The sequence below is a fragment of the Bactrocera tryoni genome, chromosome 4 (assembly GCF_016617805.1).
Source record: "Bactrocera tryoni isolate S06 chromosome 4, CSIRO_BtryS06_freeze2, whole genome shotgun sequence".
Taxonomy (NCBI): Eukaryota; Metazoa; Arthropoda; class Insecta; order Diptera; family Tephritidae; genus Bactrocera; species Bactrocera tryoni.
The window spans coordinates 63253711-63274753 of record NC_052502.1 but is presented as its reverse complement, the minus strand read 5'-3'; the positions used below and the strand labels follow the sequence as shown (position 1 = coordinate 63274753).

The following is a 21043-nucleotide window of genomic DNA, read 5'->3' as shown; positions in this document are numbered from 1 at the left end:
TAATTTGTAGCTAAATAAATTCCAAGCACTAAAATCACCCTGTATATTTTGCCAAAAACTTGCGTATTTTTTTAATAAAATTCCACAAATATTTCATTTCTTAATTATTTATTATTGTTTTTTTGTAGTAATTTCCTTTGTACTGCAATTAATTTTGATACACTTGAAGTCGTTTTTATTGCCGTCTACTACGTGACTCAGTACGTTTTTACGCATGCTCACTCACCCTATGGCTTTTTTTAAGTTTGACATTTTATGCGAACACCCTCGAAAAAACCCGTTCAGCAAAAATTGCGCATAAATTTACTACACAATTTCATAATCTTCAAATAAATTTTGGCGAGAAGCCGCAAAGCGAAAAGTGACAAAAATTCGTGGTCAATCGGCGAAACGCCGAAGTTGAATGAAAACCAATTTGCAGACGCGAAAACAAGTGAATGACCGAAATCTGATTTTCAAATCGAATTCGCTTCGAAAACTGACTCACAAAGCCGACGAATAGCAGCGTCGTTAATAATAATAGCACACGCCGAAGGCAACGGACAGACAGCAGTCAATGACAATGTTACAAACACAATCGACACATGCTTACAAACATATTTATTTACACTTTAAAACTTAAGTATTAATTTTCAGTGCACTGATTTTCCTATTTCACTAGAAGTAACTGTAAATATTTAGACTTAGAATGCTTCATTGATGCTCTACAGTAAACTAAATGTTTGAATTTGGAATTAACCTACTTGGCAACACATTTTAGCATACTTAAGACTAAAAACTTAATTAAACTTATTTATACTTAATGCTGGCTTAGACTTAGTACCACCCTGTCTTACAAGCTACTGTTGTCCCCTTTCTAAAGCTTGGCATATAAATACAGTTTATGTTCTACTTAAAAATACTTCAACAATCGCGCCGCGTCATTGCTTGAAGCCGTGATCCTCTTTGATCATATCCGCCGCCTTCTCGGCTATCATGAAGACCGGCCCGTTCGGATGTCCGGACATGATCTCTGGCATGATGCTCGCATCGGCCACACGCAGTTTCTTAATGCCATAGACGCGCAGACGGGGATCCACCACAGCCGCCGGATCGGTTGCCGGGCCCATTTTTGCTGTGCCTGAGTAGTGGTAGATGGTGAAAGTGAAATGGCGCACGTGACATTCCCCAGTAGTCGCGTGTACCGAATTCGATACCCTTACATGTGGGTATTCTGCGATTCCATACTTTGGCGTTGATCTTCTTGAAGCCCGGATAGTTGATCAGAGCTGATCGCCTTTTGCACGCCACGCACAGAGATATCGACATCATAGGGATGCGCGTAGTAGTTTGAGTAGATAAGTGGGTATTTCTGAGGATCGGTGCTTTTGAGCATGATGCGTCCCCGGCTCTTAGGACGCAATATCATGGGGAATATCATGAATGCATTGAGTTCTTTGTCTTCGATTTCCGCAAACATGGAATCGTAGATGATTTTTTTGAGACCAAAGGCACGCGATATGGCCGGATTGGAGGACATTGAGCCGCCTACCAAGAACAGTTCAATATCTGGCCAACCATCCTTCAGTTGTGGGTGGTCCAAGTCCCAGAAAGCCATAGCCTCACAGCCGCCGGGTGAACCGTAGGGACCCTCCTGACGATTAAAGCGATTCACCAGTGTCGGATCGGCGAAATCTTCAAAATGTAACGATGTTGCATTCGTGGTGAACGTTACCGCAGGCGCTGTGTGATCTTGCAGATTAAAGCCCACAGCCAAGTCCACAATCGGCTTAATGCCCACCTCACGCAAATGCTGCGCCGGTCCAACACCGGAGAGCATGAGCAGTTGCGGTGTGTTTATGGCGCCAGCGCTAACGATCACCTCACGGCGCGCAAGTATTTTGTGCTCGCGTCCGTCGGTGCGCACCATTATGCCGTAAGCGGTTTTTGTAGTTGGATCGATGAGCACTTTTGTGACCAAAGCAAATTTCTTCACGTGCAAATTACGGCGTTTACCCTTGAGCGGATACAAATAGGCACGATTCGAACTCCAACGAGTTGAGTTGCGCGTGGTCGTATGCAAGTAGTTGACACCATTTTGAATATGTCCATTGTAATCGCGATGTTGCAAACCATCTTGCTGCACCGCCTCCAAAAAGGCTTCGGCAATCTTTGAACGCCAATTCACATATGACACTTTGACTGGACCATTGCGTCCCACTAAATCCTCATCAGCATCTGGCACATTGGAGCCTTCATATTTCTTGAAATATGGCAACACATCACGCCAACCCCAGCCAACATTACCCAACTCTGCCCAGCGATCGTAGTCGCGTCGATTACCGCGCGTATACATCATATAGTTAAGCACAGACGAGCCGCCCATAACCTTGCCGCGCGGCCAATTGCAACGATTGTTGTTCATAGCTAAGCAAGCGTGATCCGAAGGTTGCGTGCGATACTTCCAATTCATTTCGCCCAGTTGCAAAAAATGTGCTACTATGGGCACATCCATTATAAGACTCTCAGGGCCGCCAGCTTCGAGCAGCAGCACCTTCCATTTTGGATTCTCTGACAAGCGCGCCGCAATTGCACAACCCGCTGTACCCGCGCCGACAACAATAAAATCATATTCCTTCTCCATTTGCAGGCTATTGTCGTAGTTTTCCAAATTTGCGTCTATCTGGCCGCGACGCAGAAAGTCAAAGGTCTCTAGTATTACATTAGCGCTCCTGCGCCTAAGTAAAGGCGCACAGCAGGCATACTTAGCACAGTTAGTAGCAAGCGTGCTTGCAGTAAGCAAAACATTTTCGCGCACACAATTTTATATTATTCAGATTTTATAGACAAATTCTTAGGGACCGCACATATTTTTGTATTGCGCTCCGAAAATTCGCTACACTTTTACGTCTGCGCGCATACAAAAGTCTCAAAGTTCTACAGTTCTTATTTCAATATTATTTTCCAATATTTTTTTCTTAGTTTCAATGTTTTTATTTGCACTTTGCACTGATTTATATGTATTTTTCTAGGCAAATATAAGTGATTTCGTATGTATTTTCAACAGTTTCTTAACGCTGCCACCGCGTTCTAGCCACTTGCTTATGCTTGGTGTTGTTAGAACCGCGCGCCCGTTGTCTGCCCCGTCTGCAGTTTAGCGTGTTCTCGGTAGCACGCGTCTTAACGCCGAGGAAACGTAACTTGGAATGCTTGCCGCTCGGCTGTTGTATGTGGTTTTAATGATCGTAGTGAATAGACGACGATAGTGCCTACTCTTCGGCAGTCAGCTTCTTCATCGATTTGCTTGATAAGCACAAAAAGCAAAACTAAATAGTTCAATGCAAATAAGCGCCAACATCGAACAGGTTGTCCAACAGCTTCAACCTGAGCGTCGACGGCTAACACGTTAGCGCTGACTTCGTCGCTGGTAATGACGCAAAGGTTTTTGTAGTGAATTAAGCTGCGCCAGCAGCGACAACGTTGTTGAACTTGCAAACTCATGCGCTTGTCGCTCCCTACGCTCGGCGCTTTGTGTATGTGCGCTGGTGTGTGCTTCTTCTGGTATATGGAAAGTGTAGTGCAAACAGCCGATGATTTTCTAAGCGCTGTTGCGTGTAAAGCATGGCAAATTTTGTTCTTTTGCGTTTTCGCTTTCATGCCGTTGTGCCGTTGCTACCTGACGATGGACACGTTAAGCGCAACGCGCCATACACCGTGCGCTGTGGCGTTGCGCGGCAGTCGCCTATTTTAATTGGTTACTGAACTTGCGTTGCGCTTTTTTGACCTCGACAACAGAAATAATATGCGAGTGACAATGCTGAAGTGCTGAATTACTCTGAACACAATAGCGCGCTGGCTTAAACAATTAACGTTGCGATAACAGATCTTATAACTTAAAATAAATTAATTTCCCTAACAACAGCACCTCTTAAATACCTGAGAAAAATTTGCTAATTACTCGTTAACTATGACCAAAGTTGTTTGCTTTTAATATCACTTACAACGCCGCATGTCCTCAAATGTAGTTGTAGTCCTGCTTAATCATATCGGCTGCTTTCTCTGCTATCATGAACACAGGTCCATTGGGATGTCCCGCTATAATTTCCGGCATTATGCTGGCATCCACCACACGCAATTGGTTGACGCCATAGACGCGCAATCTTGGATCAACCACAGCCGTTGGATCCGTGACCGGTCCCATTTTCGCTGTGCCGGAGTAGTGGTAGATGGTGAAAGTGAAATGTCGCACGTAGCACTCCCAGTAGGCGCGCGATTTATATGGCACTTTAGCACAACCGGGCATAACGCGCTCTAACATGCGCGCATTAATCGCCTTAAATGCAGGTTTTTCGATCAAACTAATTGTCTTTAGCACACCGCGCACTGCTATATCCAAATCGTCGGGATGCGCAAAGTAGTTTGCATACAAAAGCGGGTATTTGAAGGGATCATTGCTCTTAAGCAAGACTCGTCCACGGCTTTTGGGACGCAGTATCATGGGAAATATCATGAAACCGTCGCTCTTCACATTACCGAACATGGTGTTATAGATGTCCGGTTGTAAGCCAAAAGCGCGCAGCGTCGCCGGGTTCTCATCGAAAGAGCCGGCTAATTGAAACATTTCCAAATCCGGCCAACCATCCTCTAGCCACGGCTGCCCCAAATCCCAGAACGCGATCGCTTCTACAGCGCCGGGTAAGCCGAATACTCCCTTGCCATCTATGTATTTCATTATATTGCTAGTTTCGAAGTAATCTGTAGTTCTGATGGAGCTAACGTTAGCGGTGAACGAGACTGCTGGCGCAATATGATCCTGTAGATTGTAGCCGACGGCCAAATCTGCAATTGGCTTGATGCCTACGTCGCGCAAATGCTTCGCAGGTCCAATACCGGAGAGCATTAGCAGCTGTGGTGTGTTGATAGCGCCTGCGCTTAGTATTACCTCGCGTCTTGCGCGCACCTGGTAGGATTGACCGCCAGTGCTTAGTATCACACCGTACGCGGTCTTTGTACGCGGTTCTATCAACACTTTAGTAACTAACGTATTCTTTTTCACATGCAAATTGGAACGTTTGCCTTTATGCGGATAAAGGTAGGCGCGATTAGAACTCCAGCGCATACCATTATGTATTGTGGCCTGTAAATAGGACACGCCGGTTTGTATGCGCCCATTGTAGTCACGGTACTTCAAGCCGTCTTCCTGTGCGGCTTGCACAAAAGCCGCTGAGATCTGCGAACGCCAGCCCGGATAGCCGATTTTCACAGGTCCTTGACGCCCCACATAGTCACGTTCAGCGTTGGGTATTTCGGAGCCTTCGTATTTTCGAAAATATGGCAATACTTCTCGGTAGCTCCAACCCTCATTGCCCAGCGCTGCCCAGCGGTCATAGTCGCGGCGATTGCCACGTGTGTACATCATGTAGTTGAGCACGGACGAGCCGCCCATAACTTTGCCGCGCGGCCAATTACAACGGCGATTGTTCATGGCCAGGCAATACTTATCCGACGGCTGCGTGCGATAGCCCCAATTTATTTCTGTGAGCTGTAGGAAATGCGCCAGAATTGGTATATCCATAGCCATATTTTCGGGGCCGCCAGCTTCGATCAGCAGCACCTTCCAAGCGGGATTTTCGGCCAAACGCGCCGCTAACGTACAACCCGCTGTGCCCGCACCGACGACGATAAAATCATACTCATTCAAGAGTTGTACATTATCATCCACATGTTCAATATTCAGATCATTTTGACCACGTCGCAAAAATTCGAATAAAGTTGTTATGATATTACCACGTTGCGCATGCGAGACGCGACTGAAAGTTGTGAGTAAAAGAACAATTAAAACTAGTCGCGTCCACATCGTAGCCTGCTTTTATTTTTCTATTGTTTGTGAAATTTATTAAATTCATTAAGCGCAATTTATATGGGTCACACAGCACCGTATATGCCATACACCGATTTTGATCATTCGTGTATGCAGCGCATACGTGTCTTGAAATGTTCTGTAAACCGTGTGTGGATCCGCCACTGTTCCGCGAAGTTCTGTGCCATCTAACCGGCCGGTGATTCCATATAAAGATTCTAATGTTATTAAGTTGATTAGAGTATCTGAGCAGAATCGAAAGCGCTTCAAAATACAGATGTACAATATTGTTGTAGGCATTTACCTATGTAAATATGCGGGTATGTATTGTCATGCTCATCGGGGAGAGCTCGTTTACTAGCGCTCTATCTTGTTACGGTTCATTGAACGTAATATTTATTCTCTTAACTTCCAGCGAATGTTTAATTGTGAAACATTTAGCTTTTAAAATCTACATTTAGTAAAGGATTAGCTGGCACAGTGTTTTGAGATTGATAAATTCACACATAAGAAATAAATATTTTCTTAATGAAAATTGAAAAAAAATAAAAATATGGAGGCCTTTTTTGTATTATTTTAATTTAATTCCGAAAATATTCCTGCTAATTTTTAATTAACCAATTAATTCCAAAATTTTGGTTTAGAAAAATAAACAATAATATATGTGCGTAAATAATTTAATAAATTAAAAAAAAATAAATATTTATAGAAAAATTCATAATATCTTGATTATTTTTTTATTTCAAAACTTAATTTTGCAAATTTTTTTTCTAATACAGTTTAGTAAGATTTACATCTGCGCACTGCGTCCGAGTCCTGCTTTTTGCTGCTTACAAAATTTCGGCGAATTCTGGATAATCTCCCAGTTTGCTCACGAGCATGACGATGATTAAATTTTCCGAGTTTACAGGCATTAAATAACTAGGTTCTTTACGGTTGCGTTCTTGCCATCGCACAGATCTCAGCTCCGTATAATGGGACGTAGATTGTCGTCCAGATTAACAGCTCTTTCTCTCCATGGTTGCAACCCCCTATGTTGGCTATGATTCTGCTAAGTTGGAAGGTGGTTTTCGCTGCCTTTCCTGCGGCGTGCTGGATTTGTATCTAGAAGGTTAGTCTGGGGTCCAGTCTTACGCTTAGGTAGTCTACTATCGTTTGCATACATATTACGAGTGGTATGTGCTGGAGGTTGTGTGAGTCGAGCCATGCTGGTTTCCATATCATGAGCTTTCTTCGCGCTTGTTGATGTTAATACTGGTTTAAAGATTGACGAAATTATCTACGACTTGGAACTTATGACTGTCAACATTGACGTGGGAGCCACGTCGCGAGTGCGATGACTGTCTGATGACAGGAAATATTTCGTCTTGACTTCGTTCACTACCAAGCACCTGAACCTGAAGCAAGCAGAACTAAAAGACAGCTGTTACGAGGGCTGCTATATATATTTCTGGCCTAATAATGAAAATAGGAATATTTATCAACGAAAATAGTTTTATTGTTTTTCAAAATATTCTCCATCAAGATTTATACACTTTTGCATGCGCTCAAACCAATTTCGGAAACTTTGAGAGCATCTTCTGGCGACGAAAATCGCTGACTACGCATTATTTTGTGGAATAAAAAGAAGCTGCTGGGTGCTGTCATTTCTTGTGAGGCATATTTTGTGAGGCTATTTTTACTCAAACCTCATAAGAAAAAAGCCTACAAAAGTCACCACATGAGGTAAAAAGCTTTTAGCTGTCAAACAGCTGTTTTAAGAAAAATAAGCAAACAAAAAAGTATACAACAATGGATAATCAGCATATGTAAGTAATTTTGCAAATTTTAAATATATATATATATATAATAATTTCATATATCCCTAGGCGTACAAAAACGGAAGGGACAACTCAGGAGCAAAAATTGTCTGAAAAATTAGATAAGTAATAATAAAAATGTAAAAAAATAAAAAAAATTAAATAAAAATGTAAAAAAATTAAATAAAGTGAATTATGTAAACATATTTAGATGTCTTTTTATTCATTCTTAGAGGAAGTCAAATGTACAGAGACAGTAAGTAACTTACTTCCCTTGCATTTGAAGGTTCAGCGACTGGCGTTAACAGCCATGACTTCAATGGATATCCTTGGTTACCTAATAACCACGCATCACTTTGCGCGTTATAAGTACTTGTGAGGTGCATACGTGTTGGGGATGAGGTCCAAATACCAGAATCATGGCAAGAAGAAGTCGATGATCACAAACCTGCCAAAAATGCAAATATATACATATGTATTAATAGAAAGATTGGTAAATAGTTTGTATAATATAGAACATTACGTACTGCTTCTACATTAAGGCTGTAAAATCCTTTCCGGTTCATGAAAAGTGAGAGAGGAGTAGTGGCGTCCGTGCTTGAGGGTGAAACAATCCCAATATGGGTACAATCGAATGCGCCGATTGTGCCCTTTGATTCCAAATTTCGTGAAAAACCTTTAAGAAAAAATTTATCTGTTTTTTTATATTTCTTTTTATTTATTTATCTTATCCCTTCTTTGTATCTGAAACATCCTGCGCACTTGAAGGGAAAAAAGTTTCACTGCCCCTAACACCCACAATTAATTTCGAAATAAAGTGCGCAGCTCTAGACACAGAAGACTGGCTCATAGAGAGCATATATGTAACTATTACCAATGCATTTTTGGTAAGAGCCATGCCCGTAAAAACACAAACACGCCAGGAAACGCAGATCAAAAGATATACTCGACTTCTGCACATCATGCGGCACCAATTCACTTATCAGCAATTTACATACATACATATGTAGCGATTTTGAGAATCGAAATGTGTTAATAAATGTAGAGTCCTCCATAGTAAAGGGATCGCTTTTGTCTCGCAAACCCTTTAAAATTTTTCTCCTACCCCACGATTCCTCCTCCTCAACAATTGCCGCATATACAAATAATAGTTCCTCCATGCTATAACATAACATCCATAACACCTAAATATTTTTTAAAAAATGTCAAATATTGATGTAAAACAAAACAAACACAGATGTTTTGTATTATGATGGCTGCTTTCACACGTCACAGATATTTGTGATAATAGTGAGCATTTGAGCTTTTGAATTTTCGCCAGAATAAGGTAACCCTCACTATAGTGAGAAACATCACTGTAGTGAGGTTGGTGACTTTTGTGAGGGCATGAAAATAGGGCTGCTAGTGATGCCTCACTTCACTTACAAGAACAACTTAATATTGGCGAAAAATGGCTAAAGAATTGGAAGATAGAAGTAAATACACAGTAATCCGTTCAAATAACGTTTACGTTAAGGATTGAGAAATGTCCCCCCATAACATTAAATGGCTCCATAATACCTGAAAGTGAAACTGTGAAATACCATGGTCTTTATTTGTACAGACGACTCACTTGGAAGATACACATAAAAGAAAAAACGAAGCATCTCAAATTTAAAACTAAAAAAATGTACTGGCTTTTAGGCCAGCGATCACAACTTAGCCTTGAAAATAAAGTACTACTTTACAAGTCAATCCTTAAGACGTATGGACGTATGTAATGCATTTATAGGGTACAGCGAGTATATCCAACATTGAAATTCTCCAAAGATAACAATCGAAAACTTTAAGAAGCATTGTAAATGCTCCTTGGTATGTGAGCAACTTCGAAATCCACAAAGACTTAAATATACCTTTTGTTAAAGACGAAATCAGCAAATCTTGTCGAAAGTATTTATATAGATTGTCTAATCATTAAAACTTACTGGCAATAAATTTGCTAGACAACAGTGTGGATGTTAGATGCTTAAAACGAACTCACATTTTGGATCTTCCATATAGATTTTAAGTATGTAGTTTTAAGAAGATTTTTGCAAATAAAATAATTTAAGAATACATATATTGATTAGTCTCAATGGAGAACAATCAATCCTGTCACTGTTAATGTATTTAAAAAATTTGCTGATTGTCAATTGATAAATTGCAAATAAATATGTATATATTAAAAAAATCTTAATTTAGCGCTTAGTTATGGCACTTTATGTGTTTTTGGTTAATGGCGATTTGTGGTAAGATATCTTAATTTTTACTCAAGTTACAGCTTGCACGGATTAGTTTAAGGTGATACGTACACCCGTTAGGTGAACAAACCAATAATACTCTGTAGCAACTGGTTGCAAGAGTATAAAAATCATTCGGGCTTAGAAAAATGAAAGCACGGTTAGTTCCAAAATCACTAAAATTTTTTCGAAAAACAGCGTCGCGTTAAAATATTACACAATGCATGAAATTTAACTAGAAAGGAGGAGACAGAAGAAAAAGATCTCCCAGTACCACACCCAAACTTAACTAAAAATTTTCGTTACATAAATGGACCGTAAATACATGCTGTACAAATATACATATATGGTAAAGTAAATATTTCGAAGAGAAAATACACATAAAGTATTTTAGGCAAGTTAGTAATGATATTTTCTATTGGCATGTGCAGCGAAGCATAAAACGAATAATATTTTGTGGATGGCGGGTGAGCATTGACTTGCAAATCGCGCATCTTCGGCCGCAAGCCCACACGTCATGCGCTCCAAACCTGTGCAAGCTAAACGGCTGAGTGCTCACAATATGTGTTGGATTTGCGCATAAGTCATGTTAAATGACCAAATACCCGATTACTGACAACCCAATAAACAAGTGTCACTATTATGGTGTTCACCACGATTGCAAATAACTGTGAGATCAAAAACAGTTTTCATTTCAGCAATACCCATATTTAAAGAGAGTAAAAGTGAATACCAAAAATTAAAATTAAGCCGAAGCAGCAATTACGGAGTTTTGGTTATTTCGAGAAAATAAATAAATGTCAGCATACATTTTTTTCATTTTTACTATGTTTTGAATTTATGGTAGTTCCCAACTGCGGAGGAAAAGAAAAACTTCTGGCTTTTATTCCAGCATTCTTTATTTTGAGCACATAACCAAGCTGCTTGTCTTTGACATACATATACCTGTATACAATTTTTTTGTTCGAGACGGCGTTATATGGATCTTTGCAAAGGCTTCAACTAAAAATAATAGATAATGGATTATAAAAATTATATATAATATCTTGGTCGGTATCGATTTCAAGGCTTCTTTGAAGGAATTTAATTTAATAAAAATTTTCCTGCGCGCTACTGGCAGAAGAGGCATATGACTAAAAACTTGAATAAAGTGAGCGCTGCCTTTACTTCAATAAGTTTACTGCACATTATGTTTGAATATGTAATACTGCTCTAAAGGGTTGATCGCAAAATGAGTATTAAACTCAAAACTAAATGCCGTCAAGTGTGAAATTTCAAAGTGATTACCTATAAGCTCTAATTTATGACAACACTGCAAGGGAGCATTTACTATTCATCAAATCGGTGCTCAAAATCAAAATCAAAGATCCAAATTTCAATGAATAGCTTAGGGGTCAGTAGGGTAATCTTTTTCAAAATTTGTTTTGCATTTTCTGTTCCCTTATATCCTTAGAAGCCCACTTTACCATTGGAAGGTTTCGAAAAAGACCCAAAAATAATAATACCGCTCGACGTTCGGAGTGCACACCTCCAACTTTAAACGTGTTTTTCTCAAAACACAATTTTTTAAACTGGCGGATATGATTCCTGTTGAACCACTCAACCGATTTGCTTAAATTTTTTTTTTAAGTGTTCACAAAACGCCTGTCTATCGTAACTGTATTTTTTATAATTTATTGACAATGTTATGACAAAATGTATGTAAAAAAACATGGGGAAAAATTAAAAAAAAAAATAAAAACCTTAATTACTTTTTTATTTATCAATAATTTTTCATGATTCTAACAGGGACGATAACCAATCACGTACTTTTAAACAATAAATTGAGCTTTTGTGTTGCAGTTGATCCAAACATGAGAAATCGTGTCCGCCAGTGAAAAAACGCATCTCATTCACCCAGCCATTTCTCCGACAGATGTCATCAAAAAATTCCGAAAAAAAAAATTTTTTACACTCCACGATATACCTCATGATATCTGAAAAAAATTCTATTGTAGAATAAATATTTCTACGACAAAAAAATGTCAAAAAACAGGCCAGATTACCCTACTGACCCCTTAATTAGCATCATAGTTTATCCAGCGATAATGTATGTTGAGGTCTAAAAAAATATTAAGGAATATGTATTTGGATATAAGGTCAATGCTGCATCTTAATTCACTACATTTACTATTTTTGACAAGAAGCTGCCGTCATAATGCTCACAGCGTCAATGATTCAGTGAGGAAAGATAACGATTAGATAGCACTAAACTCACCTTTTTGAATAAGGTGAATTTGAAGTAGATCAGTAGAATACATATATTTTGAACGCTTTAATGCTGTAGACAAATATAATATTTTCATACTACAATGCTTACTAGAATTAGAGTTCAGAAAATTATCTGTAAACCTAATGATACATATTTGTATAAAGTTTGTTTCTTAAGTGTTGGTACAGGGCCGGGCCGTCCGTATAGGAAAGTTAAGCAATTGCCTAGGGCGTAAGAACTTCAGGGTGGCATTTTGGCAAATTTGCTTTATATATTTTATTTAATATACTCAAGAGTATCAGTTGCTACAGAGTTTATTAGTTTTGTTCAGCGAACTGTTGTACGTATCACCTAAAACTAATTGAGATAAATATAGGATTAAATATACTATACATATATGATCAAGATAACGAAACTAGTTGAAATCCATGTCATTGGCTGTCTGTCCGTGCAACTACAGTAAAAATGGTGGTAACTTGATAAAACATGGTATGCGCGTTCCTTAAAAAAAAAAAGAACGTGTTCGTAGATGGGCGAAATCGGACTACTGCTACGCCCACAAATCGCCATTTACCGTTAATATATAAAATCGGGTCTATCTAACTACTACTGTCATTTATTACATACAAGTATAAGGATTTTCGTTTGTCTACGAATCTTATGCCGAATATGTCGGTCAGTGTATGATTTATATATCGTAATGTATGTATATGTATATGTGTATAATATTTCTTTAATTCCGATCCTCTGGTTGACGATATATATCTTACGATATCTCCCTGGCTTTGATTCTTGCAAGTTGAAATGTTCAGTTGTACCCGAACTTAGCCGTTCAGTGTTCTGTGTTTTCTTCCGCTAGTACATTTGGTTAAGAAATGCTTGTCTAGCACAAACTTGGTAAGCTAGTGATAGTTAAAACCTAAGAAAGAAACTTATGGCCTCTAAGACTTTCGATTTCAGCTGATAGCATAAAATAGAAAAATAGTTGATTAACTCAGAAAAAAATTTATTTTGTCTTTAAGCGCGTTAATTTATCCAATTTTTGTTTTTGTTTTTCATTTGCATTTTTCTAAATTTCAAAGTTTAAATTTATAAAGCTTAATGAAAGGTAAGATTTATTTTATGAAACACAAGAGAAGTTCGATTGCGTTTGTATCAACATTGGCTAACGGCGTGACCACGCGTTGGTTGCCTCAGTCATTAATGGGCACACTGCTGCCAAGCAATTATCCACTTTCTCCAAATTTGGTCAAATATTCAGATTTATTGCACAATATGCAATTTATTGTGTGACGAAATATTACATGAATTAAGAAATGAAATGAAGCAGAAATTACAAAGGTCATTGACCAAATAATAATGTCACAGCATGATAAGGAGAATTTATGACGACCCTACTGCTGGGTCTTACTCCTAAGTTGACAATCTTAATTTATGCCTCAAGGACATAAACTAAACTAGATCTTAAAATTACAGCTCTTGACCGGATTAATTCTATGTAGTTTCCAGTATCGTGAGAATTTAATTTGATTTATCGGACTGATAGTTAGTGTAGTTTTAGACAGGCTTTAACAGGCTTTTCCCTTTTAAAGCTTAAGTACATTCATAAAATGAAGTACTGAAAGTACGGTGACATTGAAATCGCATTTGCAAATGTTTTAGGTGATTTTATAAGTTTTAAGAGCATTCGCAGCTAGTTAACGACGCCTCAAAAACGGGATTATTGTCTTGAATGTCACACTTTATACACACATCTATTAAGAAGATACACTGATACTGATAAGTATGGAGGTTTTTCAATTTTGTAACTAAAATGTCCATTGAAATTAATTTATAAAAACAAAAAAACTTAAAACAATTTGAAACAAAGCTTGTAGACTCTTGTAAGTATGACTGATGTCGGTGTTCATTGCAAGATAACATTAACAGAGGCCACAGTCATCAAAAGAAAATATTTACATAACAGCAACTGCGATATAATGTAAGTATAAGCATTATATGATGTAAGCTTCGTTAGTTGTGATACTATAGTTATAATAAAATTGAGTTGATAAAGACCATACCTGTTCATGTGCATATGTATATTGTTGCAGACACGATCCAGCGCATTTAACCCACTTTACAATTTCCTTTCCACATACTCTGCGCTTTTTTTACGTTATGCAAAACGAGGTGTTGGCCGTGGTCTCGCGTTGCGATGTCTAAGCAAGCGAAAAATCTGAAAAGTATGAGTTAATGGGTTTTTCAGCCAATGGTTTTTTACTCGAAATATTCAATCGACTGTGCTGTAACCAACAATAGTCTTACTAAATACAAAGACAATATGCTAAAGCCACTGTGAAGCATGTTTCCCTTGTATTGAAATATTTCTGGCGCTATAAGTCTTGCAATTTTTAATTGTGACACTGTTTACATTTGTTCCGTTGTAACTACTTTTTGCCAACAATAAAGTGGCAGCAAGTATTGGATTTTTTCCTGAAAAATATATATAGTGAATATGAAGTTTACAATATCAGATCAAAGTGGTCTCACAGTATGTCTTCTAGCTATTGAAGATTTTTGATAGCCTAGTCATAAAAACTGCCTGTGTTATTCCAAATTCAGCATCTTGGTAAATTATTTAATTTATGCTCAGGACCTTAAGCAATGAACCATAAGACTTCGAAGAGAGTTAAAATTTTATTTAATGAATGTAAAACACCAAATTTGGAAAGCAGTGTACTGGTTAATAAATTCACACTTGGGCATTTGTTGTAGCACAAAAACATTTATGCAAATATTTTCAAGCAAAGCTTTATAAAAAGGCTTATTAACCTCTCGCTTATTTAGTTAATCAAGCGACTCACTAATTATCTTGCTTATTTGTTTACTATTATCTACTTGTCAAAGATGAAAAAGCAACGATTACAATCTGCATTTTCTCATGTGTTTTCCTTTAGTTTGTTTTATTAACTTTAGCTAATCTTTTTACTCAATCAAACTTTTCTCTTCTGGTTTTCATCTGTGAAGCACCATCCTTCTGGTATGTGCGGATATGTGTGTTAAAGCTCACCTAAGTACACACATGGAGGTAATTTCTTAATTGATGGTTTGTCCTCTGCACAGTTTCTCAGTTTTTGAAACAGTTGATTGACTGGCTGTCAGTGCATCTTCACTGTGTCTCTCCGCTGTCAGCATTACTGACTTTTTTACAGCTTCTGCACGTAATATTCATTGCAGATGTATTTAATTTCTTTCATTATGCATTTTGTCCATTCCTAAATATATATACATGTGCATTAATTTTAATGGTTATGGTGTTAAAACCTGTCAACATAAATATATGAATTAAAAAATAAAAAATATTTTTAATTCTTGCGTTAAGTTATTACTAAATACTCAATGTATCGAAGAAAATATATTTTTCCCACGATAATTTACTTATACTCCCATTTTTCTTCTTTATTTATTATATAAAATTTACATTATTGTGATATATGCTTCAAGTAAGCAAGACATTATACTTGGATAAAATTTATGTTCATAAATGTACAAAACTTTTGATTAAGGCAAACGCATCTTTTTCCCAAAATAAAAGACTTAAGGAACGAACTTGTTGGAAGATGATCACAGCTCTGCCTTGAAACCAAGATCAACGGGCTGCAAATGGATTTATATTAATTTTGTTAAGCAAACATAACAACATCATATGCATTTATGTTTTGGCCTTTGCGTGTCTATGCATAATTTCATTTAAGTTTTAAGCCTCATGCCATTTTTCCTTTACTGTCTAAAACTAAAGCTAAACCGAATACCATTGAAGTGGTGGAAGTATTTTAAGTCAAAAAATATCAATGTTTTTGTTTGTGGGCACATTCGTGTGGTTTTCCTATATTTATCTGTGTGGGAGAATGAAGATTATTTTTGGTAAATCAGATTTATGCAGTGATTTCTACTTTTTTGTTTTTGGCTTTACCTAACTGTCGTGGATGCTATACCAAGTACTTCGCAACTTTGATATGAACTTAAGAAAAATATTAATAAAAAGTGGAAAGGAAAATCTGTAGACGCTGATAAAGGTCAACCAAATTTATTTTTATTTTATAATAAGATATGCTGGAAATGGATTTAAGTCTATAAATATGTAGAGCTAATAGAATTTTTCTCTTTTCCTTCATTTTCTGTAGGCCAAGGGAGCTGTGAACATTTTAAATTAAGTAAATTTCTCAGCAAAATTCCACTTTCCACACTTTTGTCATTATGCAATGCATCAACTAGCAATTAAATAAATTTTAAAGAGTGCATTTTCTTTGGATAACAAAACTAATTGTATCAAATAAATACATTAAAATATGGTCAATTTTTACTGTCTTAAAATTCATTTAATCGGTGAAGGAAATTTAGTGATAACATTAGCGTTTCATTTGGCAGTTTTTAATAGCAATCTCCAGTTGCTGTAATAAACTTGAGTCAGTTTACATAAATTTGCCACTTTTAGGTAGTCTGTAATTAGTTTTATTGCACTTGTATGAACTAATAATTATATGGAGTTGCAAAGGGGTTTGAATGTCGATGGGTATTTTTATTGCGTGCCAAGTATAAAAGAGATATTCCGAATTAGAAAAACATGCTTGTGCAACTGCCAGGGATTAATTTTTACAAAGTCCTTAAGGATCAAACAGGACTCAAGAATATTTTTCAAAATTTTCGTTGCATTTTTTTCGATATGTTTTGTTTGTTTAAAGCCGATATCGCTTTCTGCTCGTAACTGCCTCTAGCCAACTAATAATAGCATAGAAATTAAATGTACCCGAGTATATCTACTTCCAAACATTATCAGAAACAAAGCACAGAGAATGAGAGAAATAAAATATTTATTTCCGCATTTGGTTGATTTTCGATAAATAATTTCGGAGATACCTTTTTAAAGTAGATAACAAATTAGAACCAAGTAAGTGCACCACATTTAATGAAACCTTTAAAACGAGTCGACGCTTTGGCAACTTTTCACTACTTTGAATACCTTAAAATGTTATATTTTGTTTTGATTTGATGGATTAATGTGAAATAATTTTGAAAATTTAAACAAGGAAAGAAAGACGCTATTAATTATAACAGATTTTCTCATTTACATTAAAAAAATTGAGAGCGCGGAATATGGTGTTGCCATATCTATCAAGTTTATGTCTATATTTCAATTGAACAACAGAGTCAACCACAATGAAAGGTAAAAATCAAATAGTCTTCTAGTGCTATTTTTCTTAATTTAACATTTTTTATTTCATTTACTATGTTTTTTGTACTTTTCATTTTTCTGATTAAAGTTAAAGTTCAATCAAATATAAATGCTCAGCAAGAACACTTTCACATACTAGCCTTTCTGCCTATTTCTTATTTTAAATTAGATTTATTTCTCTAGAGAACAATTTTCAGTTGCGAGCAATGGTTAAAACTGAGAAAATTTACATATTATTTAAGTATCTCTTTAGCCAGTAAGTAGGCGAAGTAGGTCAATAAGTAAGCTTCAGCAAAATACGCCGATAACTCATTCTACCGAAAGAAGCATCTTGACCGTACGAATACTCGCTGCAAACTGACAGGGTCTTAACGGCGTATCCCTGAAAGCGTCACGCGATAACCGCAAAACAGCCGCAAGCATTTGGCAGAGGCTACGCTGCAGTGCCGGAACGCAAGCAACACCAAAGAGATAAGCCAAATAACGTAAAACAATATTTTTATGTTCTCTGGAAGAGCGAGCGCTCATTAACATTGTGAATCAAATGTTGCAAGAGCAATAAGCAAAAGCAACAAATGTTGCAAAGTTTTCGTTAGATGTTGCCGAACCAAATGTTGTTGACTCCAATGTTCATGAAACAAATATTGCTTAAACAAGTATTGAGAAAGAGAAGTTGTTGGAGAAATCGCTGCAGTACATGAAGAGAAAACAAATACTGCAAATTGCCAGCAACAATAAACGAGTCATCAGAACCGTTGACATCAATAAAGCCGGCTTAATGGTTGTCTCTTTGTGCTGCACCTGACTAATGCTTGTAAGCATTGTGTTGGTGAGTTCCTCGATTTGCGTTTTGTTAACAATGCGCATTGTCACATATGCTAGAAGCAGCTACAATTACAAGTGAACATAATAGGTTGTCAAAAAAGTCTAGTTCTAGTTTTATTCGTCGCATCGGGTCATGCTATACCTTTTTAGAAAGCTCATTTCGCTAAAACGTGTTTGATTGATTGTCGTTTCTTTAAGTTCGTGAGTTATAGCGTCGCAAACATGGAGCAAAATAAAGAGAAAATACGGCATATTTTACAGTACTACTACGATAAAGGCAAAAATGCATCTCAAGCCGCCAATAAAATTTGTGCAGTTTATGGACCCGATATAGTTTCCATTTCCACCACACTACGATGGTTTCAACGTTTTCGTTCTGGTGTAGAGGTGGTCGAAGATGCGCCACGCTCCGGAAGGCCTGTCGTCGAAAATTGCGATAAAATCGCTGAATTGGTCAAAAGAGACCGGCATAGTAGCAGCGGTAGCATCGATCAAGAGCTGGACATGAGTCATCAAAAATTCATTTCAATTTCAATAAAAAAAAATTCAATAAAACTACCGCAAGACTTTTTTGACAAACCATTATAAGCATAAGAAAACGAAATTAAAGAAAACTATTTCAAAGACTAGAATATCCTTGTTCACACATTAGCTGTTAAATAAAAGTTGACAGTTTTGATTGCGAAGATGCGTCTTCGTTTTGCTGTATCTATTGGTTAGTCAGACCGGATATTAATTTGTTCACAAATTTTCAATTTTCATTGCTATTTATTAAGCTTTTCAGTTTATAATATCTGGCATGTTTTTCCTAGCAAAATGTGAAATTTCCCAGCTAAGTGAAGAAGATTTACAAAATGCTGGAACAACGTCTTAGTATCAATAACTGTCCCCCAGTTTACTTAGGCCATCCACGTCGCATAAAAATACTCTGACAATTTTTCACACGAGGTTGTGAATGCTAAAAAATTTGGAGTCACGAGCAGCAAGTGATGTTAAACACAAAAAGCCAAGTCTAATTAAAGCGGAATTTCATCTTGTATTATCTTGGCGAATAGAAAATGAGCGGAAGTTATTGCTGTCATTGTAAACGTTACAGAGCACGCGAAAGCAAAAATTAGTGAAAATGTCAAAAAGATCAGCAACGGCAACAACAACCAACAACGAAAAGTAAACACAAGTCGTTTCACTGGTAAATGTGTATTTATTGACCGGCGCTCCTTTGGTTGGTGTTGTGGCTTTGTGGCAGATGCCACGTTCAGAGGTAATGGACCCGCTGAAGAAGCGTGCAACAACAGTACATTACAGGTACGGCTGCTTTTGGAATTTACGCGTTGTCTTAAGTGCACATTCATTGCAAAGTGTAGGTCCGGTGTTTTTATGAATGGAGAAGAAATGCTGATGGAAAGTCATTAGGTAATTTTTTACCAACATGTGACTCAGTGTGTAATTCTTTGATTCACCTAACGGTTGTTTGCAACATTCAGAGTATAATTAAGGTACTATACATCTCTTAAGATCCTTACTATATACAAAGTATAATCATTTCAGAAATTTCAATTTAATTATAACATTTTATTTAGCTTCGAAGCAGCTGAATTTCTCACTCGTGTTTCTCTATGACAATATTTATTAAATGAAATAAAGCAGTAGTTCGATTGTAAAACCAAAATGTATGTATTAGGAAATATTTCCTTTGACAGCTGTGCGTAGTCATTTTCTTAAAAATCACGTTTGTAGAAATTTTAAAATAATAGCCCAACAAGCATGAAACAATTGAAAAATATTATTTGAGTGACAGCAGGAATGCCAAATTGTTAGATAACTATTTTATGCAACGGACATGTGTAAATAAATACCTGTATGCCCATTTCATTCAACTCTTCTGCATGTGAACAGTTGGTGTCTTTGGTATGCAAGTATTATTTTCTCACTTTTGTGTTTTTAGAGAGAAAGTGCGTAAAATTATGAAACCCCAAAGCATATTACTCAATACGGTAATATTTTTCACTAAGCTTTACGCCTGTACACGAGCTTAGTCACAGCATAACAACTCGAGAAGGCTACGTGTTAGCAGGGGAGCATATAGATAAACGAAATACTATGCTTTACCAATTAATTTTCCTTTGCCAAACAACACCTGTATAATTTTGCAGTATTGGAGCAATTTGTGGCATGTCCCTATAATAATTGTATCTTTTTATAAATACTCAGATATCAAGTTATCAAATGTCTATAGTCCATTAACAAACACACGTATATATAAATTAAAATTACATCGCATTTTTGAGGATATGCATGACTAAAAAGTATTATATCAATGTAGTAATTTAAAAATTTTCTGTCTTGGACCAATAGAGTGATCTCTTACCGACGATTAGATCTAATGGGCCTGTTGAATACAGAGTTTTAATGAGTTCGAGTACTGTTAATTTTTTCAAAGAACTGTTCCGAATATTGAACTCTATATCCCTTAATTGTCTAGAATTAGTGTTAGGCAATGATCCATTCACTCAATTGGCAGATTTTCAAATACCTCTTCGCAACATATTTTAAATTCTAAATTAATTGATTAATGATTGCGAAGGCATTCGAAAGCCTGTGTACTTATTATTTGAGTTTTTGTAAACATTGGTCTTCATTGACTTTGTTTTGATAAGCGAATTTGGTATTTTGGTAAGCGAATTTGAGTACTAAGTTCTTGTATCTTCTGTGAAGGGTGATCCATTTCGAGAATCCCTACTTTTTTAAAGAAATAAACACAGGAAATTCGAATTTAATGAGGAGTGTTTATTGTCATTTTAAAGAACAATCTTTGGCATTTATTTTTTGAAAATTATCTCTTTCAAATATTGAGCA

General features: G+C 36.9%; 1 protein-coding gene and 1 pseudogene across 1 annotated transcript; both read right to left on the bottom strand.

The window, feature by feature from the left end:
• Window positions 1-244: 244 nt before the first annotated feature.
• Window positions 245-2787, bottom strand: LOC120775687 (annotated as a pseudogene).
• A 60-nt stretch (window positions 2788-2847) lies between these two features.
• Window positions 2848-6006, bottom strand: LOC120775615 (glucose dehydrogenase [FAD, quinone]-like). The gene is made up of 2 exons (XM_040105860.1): window positions 3981-6006; window positions 2848-3915 (listed from the first exon to the last, which is right to left on the bottom strand). The coding sequence occupies exon 1, from the start codon at window positions 5834-5836 to the stop codon at window positions 3995-3997; it is 1842 nt and encodes a 613-aa protein (XP_039961794.1). The 5' UTR covers window positions 5837-6006; the 3' UTR covers window positions 2848-3915; window positions 3981-3994.
• Between the last annotated feature and the right edge of the window lie 15037 nt (window positions 6007-21043).